Here is an 11,000-nt window from a genome sequence, read left to right as displayed (position 1 = left end):
CACACACACACACACACACACACACACACACACACACACACACTAACTTTGTTTACCGGTCGTAATCCATTTCCTGGCTTCACGCTGGTCACGTCCGCTTGTTGGGACGGTAGGCGTAGTGTAAAAACGAATGCCACAGACAGCGACAAACAAACAGCCGGATATAGACACACTAGTAGCTCATAAAGTCATTGAGAAAAAAAAAAAAGAAAAGAGCAGGGCAGCTGCCAGCACATCCAGGATATTGATAGCTTGTACTCTGGCAATGGACCTCAGGTTGCTGGTTGCCAATTTAAATCCAAAAACACATCTGAGCAGTGTCTCCGAGGTCATTTTATTTTTTTTAGGAAACGGAAAGAAACTCCTGCAAAAACACGTCTTCCCTGGAGAAATGAAGAGTTGTTTGCCAAAGAACTGAAATCCTGAACACGGGTAGTACTGTTTTTTTTAACCGACTCTGGTAAAATAAAATGTTTGTGTTGATATCTCACCTATCTGGCAGGTCTTTCCCTCCCACTGTGGAGGGCACACGCACTCGAAGCCATCCGCCAGGTCGACACAGGTTCCACCCTGAGCACATGGACTGGAGGCACACTCGTCCAAATCTGAAAAAAAGAACACACCTCAACTCACTTTCTGTTTATTTCTAACTACATGCAACATTTGTGTTGGACTTGAGTTAGACTTTAACAAGATGATGGTGAAAGAGGACAAGGAGGAGAGAGACGACAGGTTTGGGGGTAAGAGGGCATAGACTAGTTAAGAAGTAAAACGTCAATCTCTAAATTAGTTAGTGGATGTTTGGAAGAAAAGGATGAAAAAAGAAGAGGCTGAGAGTGAAAGATGTAAGTGCAAATCTGAGGATGGAAGAAGTAGAGATGATTGAGAGTAGTGCAGGGGCTCACTGTCGGCACAGGTCAGACCCTCCCAGCCCGGCGGACACCGGCACTCGAACCCTGTGGGAACCTCGTGGCATGCGCCACCGTTGACGCAAGGGTTGGAAACACAGGCGTGATCGGCTGATGGAGGGGAGGGAGGAGAGTTCAAAGAAGGGAAAAGTAAAACATCACTCTTTTTTCTTACAGATTCAGATTATAGATTGGGCTTTTTGTCGGTAAGCAATTTTCTTCAATCATTTCAATAATCACATAGGGCATCCTTTGTCATACTTTTATACAATAGTACTTAAGACACTGCTAGGATTGTAACTAAGGATTCAATTAATGCTTGTTTATTGATCAATAAAATAGACAAAATCAACAAAAAAAATTTGTGACTAAATCACAATTTCTCAGAGCCAGAGACAATCTCTTAATCTTCAAATCCAAAATGATATTCAGTTTACAATCACATAAGGCAAAGAAACGCAGCAAATGTTCACATCTGAAAAGCTTAAACCAGCAAATTTCTTTCTGAATGACCATCACCAACATTCCCTACAACTAGAAGACTTTTTGTTAGCAGAGCACAAGAGTGCATTTTATTTGTTGTTTTACATTTTTATATTTAAAAATTCAAATTCCAAAGTCTGAATATTGAATATATAAAGTTCATTGCTAGTTGGCAGGGTGTACTTGCTATTATATAATCATTATATTCGTGGCATCAAATGGTCTGAAGAAGACAATATCGTTCTCTAATATTCTGGGACAACACGTCGCTCAACAAGCGTAGTTCTTGTGACGGGCCTTTCATAAACCGCAGTGCAGGTTTTAGTGTGGGTTCTCTCTCACCTATCTGACAGGTTTTGCCAGAATATCCCTGAGGACAGGCGCAGTGATACTCGTCCGGTTCAGTATTGGTGCAGGTTCCTCCGTTGACACAAGGCTGGTGGCGACCACAGTAATTCAGATCTGGAGGAAGACACACATTTAGAGACACGAAGACTCCAATTCAGTGATTTCACCCATTTTAGACCAAATCTCCAAATTAGAGAAGATATATTCATCAAGAAACTTCTAATTAATGTGCTCTGTGTTTCAATACACTACCCGTATGTGATTATTAGGAATTGGGAGCGTCAAGCTGGTGACGCTCATTCTCCAGTTGGGCGGCATTAAATTATTGGAAAAGAAGAGGGCGCAATGAGAGGACAGAGTTTAATGAAACACACCAAAGTGATGTACAACACATGATGCAGATGTTTGTTTCATGTACTAATCTGAGGAACGTTTTAGCCTCCTCATCGCTCCACACCTTCAGACTTTGTTAATTGGATCGACCCCGTGAGATAACTCTCGTTTCACCACTTTATCCGGTAGTTCCCTGCAAGCTTGTCGAGATCCACCAGCCAAGTGGTTAAGTTGCAGTTTATATTCAGTTAGACTGAATAGACTCCTAGATGTCCCTTTTCTTCCGTACACCTAAGAAACTCAACGAAACTCTATTTGATCCCTGCACACCATCCTTAGGGTAAAGGCCAGGTCACCCTACAGGCTGGTAAATAAAAGAGCAGGGATCCGTCTCCACTGGGGATCTGAGGACACGTTCTCATCCCCCGAAGAGCCCTCGGTGACGAAGGGATGTGGGGGGGGGATTGAGTGTCCCTGCTGCTGCTCCGATGCCACAGGAGGTAAAACTATCCAGCTGCTGTTCTCGAGTCAGAGAGAACTCAGACCTCATGTGAAGGTACATTAACGTACCTTTAAATACTGTTTTTATTTTGCAAAACATAAAATATTCATGATCCATCATTGTGATTATTATTTTCTTTATTCACCGATATCTGAAAGACGGAGCATAAATTTTGCTATCTGATCCAAAAATCTTTTAAATTGAACATACTCTGCGATATGATTTGCTTTGACATTTTGATCCTTTAAATTTTCCGTCATCGTTGTTTACTCTGTATTTTATTTGTTAACTTACTACGTATTTTCCTATATAGAGCACCTCCCTATTTACTTTTGCCAGTTCCACCCGGATGAAGAACAAGTGAGGTCGAAACCAGCTGCCGTTTGAACCAACATGCCAGCAAGATAAAGGCTTTTGATAGAACGTCTCTCCTTACGCTACCTAAAAGTGCCCGAAGAACACTTTTGCAACTAATTCATTGTTTGATCTATAAAATGTAAAAAAAAACCAAGAACATTTCATCAACGTCGTCACTATTTGCCTGTTACTCCCGTTATTTCCTTCTTCCAACAAGAACACCAGGAGCAGTATTTCAGCAGTTACTGTAGCGTTAGAGAACGTGCAGGATGAGAGCAGGCGCTTTGCCAGCATCTTGTGTGGGAGGCGACGAAACAAAACAAAACAAAAACTTTTCCATACCTTTATCGCACATCATGCCACCCCAATTTGTCTCGCAGTTGCACTGCCACCGGACATTGCAGGTCCCGTGGACGCATCCGGGGTGAAGCTCACATTCATCACAGAACTGGCCCTGCCAGCCGTAGTTACACCTGTCAAACAGACGCGTACATCATTTCACTCGTCTAATCCCTTTACCTGCTCTCTGAGGCATCCCCGCTTTCTATTTCATTGGCTGTTTATTTCTTCGCACCCTCTTAAATCATAAGAACATTCTCTTAAAAAAAAACAACAGATCAAGACAGTCTTGGCATTATGAATGCGTTTTTTATATTCTGGAAAAAAAGCAAAAGTTAAATAAGCGGTCGTAGCTATTAAACATTGAAATATTAAAATGTTTTTTTATTGTGTGGGACTTCACATCATCACCAACACCTTCAATTATGTATTAAAAAAAAAATCATCCAACAGTTTTACACCGAGTTAATAGTAAAGGCCTTCTAAGAATGGCATAAAACTTCCATTACAGAGTTATGTTTTCTAAATGTTCTACAGGGACAACAAAAAGAAACAAAGTCAATGTAACCTAATAAAAACACATGATTCGTTACTCTCAGTTGATCACTGGAAGATAAAGTAATAATAATCCAGGGAGTTTCCTGTTTTCTGAGAACCGATCAGATTTTTAAAAAAAGGTCTCAACGACTGTGTTCAAGTCCAGTGAGAAGCTGCCAAAAAAAAAGCCAAGTTTCTCAAAAGAAACCAATAAATGAAGTTGTTTTATAAGAAACATTTATTATGAAGTCTGTGGCAAGAGGCACCGATTCATGACTCAAACCACTTAGCTGCAGGAGCTGCTAAACGTGCAAAAGGAACAAAGAGAGCCTCCTCGACAACCTGCCCAACAGTGGAAACGCACCTCATACTGCATCTGCTCGTGTGTCAACCTATCCCATGGCCCTCCTGCCAACTAATCTTCGTGGAGGGTGACATTCCAAGGCAGGAGGGGTTAAGAATACTTCCAGCGGCTCCCCATGCTTCGGGTTAGAGTCTGGGGCCAAGGGCTACGAGGGTGGCACGGCGGTTCCGAGAGCGAGTGGCTGGAGACGACTGTGTGCGTATACAGCGTACGTGCCCACGTGCCTGCAGCGTCACGACAGCGCTCGGCTATTCCAAGGCTGTGGTGTCGTTCGGGCCAGCTGTCTTGTCAATTGACTGCCATTTTGAGTCTCCTGCAGACGGCACCGCTGTCTATCGGAGAGACGAGGCCTCCTCGGCCATTCTCAGGCATCGGGGAATACTTGGCATGCTTCTTCCACTGTATACGATTAGCTTCAGAGGGCAACGTGACAGCAATGTGGCAATCGCACTAACAAAAAAAAAAAAAAAGGAGACTCGCTTATTGCCCTTTAAACTATCAAAAGAGGCATTCTGTGGTTTAATTCTTGGCCACATTGATATCACGATTACTCAACCCCTGGCGGGTGTGGGCGTGATGTTTCCTCTCACCTGGATTCCAACATCTTGGCACTTTTACGCGTCAAAAGTTTGCAAAGCGCTTAGAGTGGTGAAAAATGTGTTGCAGAGCTTACCCCAAGTGACACGACAAGCCTCCGACAGATATGTCAGAACAAGCCTAATGTGTGCTAATAAAAAGCACCAATGCAGCAGCGCAACAACAGCAGGCACGTATCAGTGTGTGTTTCTTAAAAGCCCTTGGCAAACCCCATAAAACTGTGATGAGGCAGTGAAAGGAAACAGCGAGGGATTTAATACCAGCTTTCTCTGACCTGAGGCTTCATTAAATTCATGCCACTGCAGGAAGATTCTTTACTGCTGCTCTTCTATTCATCTCACTTCTCCTGTTGACTGGGACTTGACATTTTTGGGGACAATAAGCCGTGTGCCCCTCTGCAGTCTGCCTACTAACTGGAATCAGGATGCTGAACGAGGCAGACACGAAAAAATGCGAAGGTTTTCCGCAAAACTGGTCATCCCCCGTTATTCCTCGGCTCCGAGCCAAACCCGGCTTCCTAATAATGGGAGTGGAGTGTCTCTTTCCATCTGGCAGGTGAAAGGAGGGGGTTTACAAATGAGGACGGGATGTACCACATCCTGGAAAACGTGGACCTACGGGGCAATTCTACGTCACTTTATCCAACGGTCATTTCCACTTTGGGAGATGTACACAACACAGTGGGATGTTCATTTCCTTTCCTGCCCCTCAAGGAGGACTGCAATGCGGATGGGGATATGACAATTCCCAGCACGTTTACCAGTGGTCAAATTCACACACACCCAACGACTCTCTTACTTCAGTCTGAGCAGCAGAGAGCGGATGAGGCGCTTGGTATTCTGTAGAGGATTTCAGGTGGCTAAAAATACAAGAAGGCAGGCGCGGCATTGCCCTTTTCTTCTGAACCGAGGTGGCGATGCCCACGAGGGAAGGAAAAGGCTGACACCAAGAAACACCAGGCTACGACGAGTAAAGGTGCCTCGGTTTAGCAGCTGAATTCCATCATTCTTTTGTCTTTCACACATTGAGCTCGACTTTTGCTCATATTCTGAATATAGAAAACATGGCTCTATTACAAACAGACCAAAGCAAACAAAAATAAACTAACTGCATGCATAATATGATAGATCTAAACACAAAGCAGTAAAAAAAAATTGAAGATACTGATGGAAAAAAAAAAAGAAAAAGGATGGAGCAGTCAGATTTCTGTACATGAAAGAGACGGATATTCCTGCTAATCTTACTTGCATTCCCCCGGGACAGAGCAGCCGCCGTATAACAGGTTGCAGCCTTGTTTGCAGATCGCTGAGAAAAAGCAAGAAGACGGAGAGAAGTAATTCAAAAAAGGTGACAATTAAATTCCATTGGGAGACATGTATCATTACATTTCTTCCCAGAGAGAGGGGGGGGGAGATAAGAAGGGAAGCAACGATATGGAAAGGTGGGAGAAGGGGAAGCTCGTTTGTTTGCCATCTTTCTAACAAGTGCAACGAGACGCGAGAATTCATGGCACCCTGACCAGGGTTTTGGGGTCGAGGAAGAGACAACTTTATAGCCTGTATGTCCAACACGACCCCCTCTTAAAAACAACCCAGCCCCTCTCCCCTCCTCTTTTCACCCTTCATCTTCTAAGGTCAGTTGGCTGATTTATTGAGGCCCCCCGCTCTCTCCGACACCACCCACAAGCACGACTCCAACACTGCCATGTTTCAACACAAGCAGGCAGCGCACGTCGCATTTCCGGCATGCTTTTCAAAATGGTACTCTGACAATTGCTTTGGATTTACTTAAATTGATACGACTCAAACGAGTGCAGTACATCAGATGACATGTTCAATTTAAGATTTTTAATAACATTTTATCCAGCAAATAATCTGAGCACGTTACGATAGAGTTGAAAAATAGGGCTGCAGCTAATGTTAATTACATAATCTACAGATTTGAAGTCAATTTTGAAGTCGTTAAAATGTTCAACAAATTCTCAAATAGTTGCATCCAAAAACTGTAGGAGGCTAGCATACGCTGCTTTGTTAATAGAAAGAAGTATGGCGACGTACTAGTGATTATGTTATTAATTAATTCATCATTCTGCGTCTAAAATAGAATGTAGCGATCTCTCTGTGATTTATTTTGACGCAACAGTCGTGAAAACCCCAAAAATATTCAGTGTACCATCAAATGCCACAAGGAAAAGCAGCCAACCCTCACATCTGAGAAGCTCAAATGTTGAACTTTTTACAATTACTGGACATTTGCAGCTCACCTGTCCCGCAGTCTGAGCCCATCCAGCCATCCAGGCACACCCGGGCTCCTGAAGGCTCGCAGCGATAGTGGCCAAAGTAGTCGTCCCGAGGAACGCACAGCTTATTGCACTTGTTGCTATAGTAGTTTTCGTCGCATCGCACTCTGATGCGATAGACGAGGCGAGCCACTGGCCCGTCGTGCAGGATGGTTTGCCATTGGTCGCCGGGGTTGATCATACCAGTGTGAATGCTGCGCTCGATCAGCAGCTCGTCCTCAACTGAAACATAAAACAGATGAAGACAAATCAGCCGTGTCAAAGTGATGAATATTTTTGTTTAGATGAGACAACAGAACCAAGAAGGTAAAAACATTCAAAATATCCCCGTCTCCACTTACAAATCACCTGCCACACTGAATAAGGAAAAGACCGATCCTAGATTATTACGTTTACAGAAGACTCATTTCCCTCCTTATACCCTTAGTACACCTTGTCCTCACAATATGATAAAATGAAATGTTGTTATCATCAACATCCAGTGAACCTCATCGTCCATGAGAATCTTTTAGAATTGGATACAATCCAAAAAGCTCCATTCGGTTACATTATGATGCGTTCAGGCTCTGAGGATTGGGCAAAGGTAAATTATGACGTTATCATGATGCGTTCAAGTAATCTCGTAAAATGTAGTGTTGGTGAGAAACTTGAATAATTCCAGGAGATGTTTTCAAAAACATAAATAGATATTAGAGATGAATTATAACCCGTTTACTCCAAGCAGATTATAATACACCATTACAACTACTAATGACAAGATCTGTTTTAATCTATTTAAAATGCAATCTTTTACTGCCTTATTTGAATTGTGTGATTCTATGAAGAAAAAGTATAGATGACTATAACAAAGTAAAAGGATAACATTTCTAATTTTTGATGGTTTACAAAATGAATTTTGGGAAGGTGGCAAAAAAAAGAAATAGTGTGGAGCCTTTAACACCAGCTGCTATAATCAAACAACAAAGGGATCTGTATCTGCCAATATGGATCATCAATGATCGGCAATTTAATATTGGCGGCAAAAAAACGTGATCAGGGATCTCTAAAAGTTATATCGCTCCGTTTTTACTTTAGTGCTGATCTGATCTGTGAATTTTATCATCCTTTGCGCCACTATTACAAATGAAAGTGAGTGTTGCTCCTTAAGTACTGGAAGTATAAATAAGCAACTGTCTGCCAACAAGTTCACCCTATCAACTTAAAAGCTGATAATATGCCAACGTTGTGCTCACGACTCATTTCTGCTGCCCCCCAAGGGGCCAAAGAAACCTGGCATTGCAGGTTGCACGACTAAAGTTTGCTTGGGCTGTCATGAACTAATGAGATGAATCAGAATTTGGATAGGTGAGCATCTTGGCTCAAGACCTTTAGCAGAAAATCTATCTATCAAAGAACATGACACTACAAGTTAACATTCAGAAACGAGTCCTCGCAACTGCATGTTGTCAATCTTCTATATGAAACACAGACATCGTAAAACGATGTGGAATCTCCTTTGTTCGGATGTAAAGTCACTCCCTCAGAGGAAAAGCAGTGCATTCTTATTGAGCAGACAGATGCTTTGATATCATATTATATGCGTGCGTGTGGAAAGTACCCTCTGAATTTTAAGTACGCAATTGAAATTAATTGTCTTCAAATTGATCTATTTTCTGGTGACGGCACACATCAGCGGTGCCTCTGAGCCGTCTGTATGTGCACAGTCATGTCGGGAGGTTGCTGCTACCATTTAGCCTCTGGCACGCCAACGCTCACATTGAACATGGTTTGCCTCTGTGGGGCTCGCTGCAGCGCCGGCTTCCAGAAGCAAAGCAATCTTTATCACAGTGGGATCGAAGCTGGCAAACAATCTCTGTGGAAATAGGGGGTCTGCTGCGATTTCCTCTTTCTCCCTGGCTTTGGGCTGCAATGCACCATAGACATTTTGAAGTGAGCAAGCAGGAACACACACACACACACAAATACATGCACACACACCTTCCTCTGCTGGGGGACTGACACAATGTCAGACAGAATTAGGCAACAATAACAGAAATAACCCCGGCAGTTGCCAGATAGAGAACAATGGGCTCCGGGCCCAAACCGGGCTCTGCTACCTCGGTGTCTAAACACTGAGCCCGGCCGTCCAGTCCACTCCACTTCCTGCTCGATAAACACAAGGAAAACAGCCGGCTGCCTTTCCTGAGGACACAAGGGGGAAAGGAAGAGAAGTACACTGGAGGACGTGACGCCGGAGGAGAGGAATCTCACTGACAGACCAACTCACTGGTAGCACAAGACGGCAGGCTGGTGCTGACTCAGGCCAGAAAACAAGTTTCAATGTCTTACGGACACACACCGTCATGTACTTCAACATGTCTCTTTCCGTGCCTCACCTCAGTGGTTTACTGTCAATTCACACAGATTTTTTTTTACTTGGGATGAGATGGCGACAAAGACAAGAGGAGGACAGAGAAAGAATGAAATGCATTTTCAAAAATGACAATTCCAACAAAATGCAACAGGGAAGACTTCTCCATATCATAAGAGATATGCATTACAACAATGGTCGTCTGGTGTGCCATGAAAGTACCGGATTCTAGCCGTTGTACACCTTCTGTCCTGCAGTTTAGGACTGATCCCTCAGGATGTGGTCAGACAACTACACTGTCTTTAGCTGGATGTTCACTCTTTCGAGCCGCCTGCTGTAAATTATTCCAACCTTTTTCAAAATGTAATCAAAAAGCCCATGTACAGTACATATTTTTGACAACAGGCTCACTATACTGTATATGGCATCAAGATGTGGCCGGATCCGATCATGCCGATTCCTGTGCTGATCGAGTTTGACTGGAGGAAATCGGCGGACATCTAGTCCGCAGTGCTACCAGGTAATTAACTAACAACCACACAGCAGGCTTGTAGAGCCAAACTATATATACACCAAATAAATAGTAAAATTTACATTTTGCAGTTACTGAACATGATAATGTCTTCATTGACTGCGACATGAGTTGACAGGGTTTGTTCCGTAAGCTTTGTAAAGTACAATACTTTAGAGGCAACAGTGCCGTTAGGCCCCGGGAGTGCTGCTTGCACCGTTGTTTAGAACAGCTCGTCACTCGTTGACTCCAGGGAAGAGAACAGAAGAGACATGCTCGACTCATGCAGTGTTCAGACTACGAGCAACATGGCCAGCTACCATGTCGGCGAGTTGCCGTTAAAGTGTTGCTCAAGCGCTCGTTGACGTAGTTATGTCAAAACATAGATCGGTCGACACTGCACCGCCTCATTGGAGCGTTGAAAAAAAAAAAAAAGTGGGGACCAGCTCAACTGTGATTCGTTGAACGTCACGCCGGTCACCTGGCGACAATTGGCAATTGTCAAGCGGCAGTTCGTCGCTTTGAGTCACCGGCTTCCATTGAAACAGACTTCTAGCCTTTTTGCTGTGTCACCCGTGATGTGTACGTAGCCTCGGTCAGCTGAGGCCTGAAGCCTCGCCGCTGCACAGAGCGCTGTTTGCTGGTTTCTTCATATTGAATGTGTCGAGAGTCCAAACTGTACCAACTTTGACACAGCACCCCCTTTGGTCCTCACCAAGACAACTACCAAGTGTTAAGAAGACTGGTTGAACTGTTCAAGAAATGCAAAGGACATTCAGACAGATTTCTTGATTTACAATTAGATTTTAGCCATTAGACTTCACGCTTAAGTTTCCATCTACAAGCAGACTCCCTTGTGATCTCTTACGGGGGTCAAAAGAAGCATTTGTTCCAGACGTTTGCGTTTCTTGACCCATGACAAAGTTTGAAGTCAGCTGATGTCTGTGACCTAACATCAGGCTCAATGCGGCTTTCAAACAGCATCCAACACAGAATGACTCAAACCTGCGTGAGCTTCAAAAGGTCAAACGTTTTATCACATTCCTTCTATACTTTGAGATAAGAGCAAGGA

General features: G+C 43.5%; 1 protein-coding gene across 1 annotated transcript in view; it reads right to left on the bottom strand.

The window, feature by feature from the left end:
* Positions 1-10: 10 nt before the first annotated feature.
* LOC116391178 (protein jagged-2-like) overlaps positions 11-11,000 on the bottom strand; it is a 28,446-nt gene continuing 17,456 nt past the window's right edge. The window contains exons 4-9 of the mRNA XM_031861523.1: positions 7,032-7,289; positions 6,013-6,073; positions 3,274-3,404; positions 1,734-1,853; positions 906-1,019; positions 11-605 (exon numbers count right to left, since the gene is read on the bottom strand). Coding sequence (XP_031717383.1) covers positions 448-605; positions 906-1,019; positions 1,734-1,853; positions 3,274-3,404; positions 6,013-6,073; positions 7,032-7,289 — 842 coding nt within the window. The 3' untranslated portion in view covers positions 11-447. The remainder of the gene's footprint in view (positions 606-905; positions 1,020-1,733; positions 1,854-3,273; positions 3,405-6,012; positions 6,074-7,031; positions 7,290-11,000) is intronic.

The sequence above is a fragment of the Anarrhichthys ocellatus genome, unplaced genomic scaffold (assembly GCF_004355925.1).
Source record: "Anarrhichthys ocellatus isolate YVR2014 unplaced genomic scaffold, GSC_Weel_1.0 scaffold25, whole genome shotgun sequence".
NCBI classification, from domain to species: domain Eukaryota; kingdom Metazoa; phylum Chordata; class Actinopteri; order Perciformes; family Anarhichadidae; genus Anarrhichthys; species Anarrhichthys ocellatus.
This window is presented reverse-complemented; position numbering and strand designations above follow the sequence as displayed.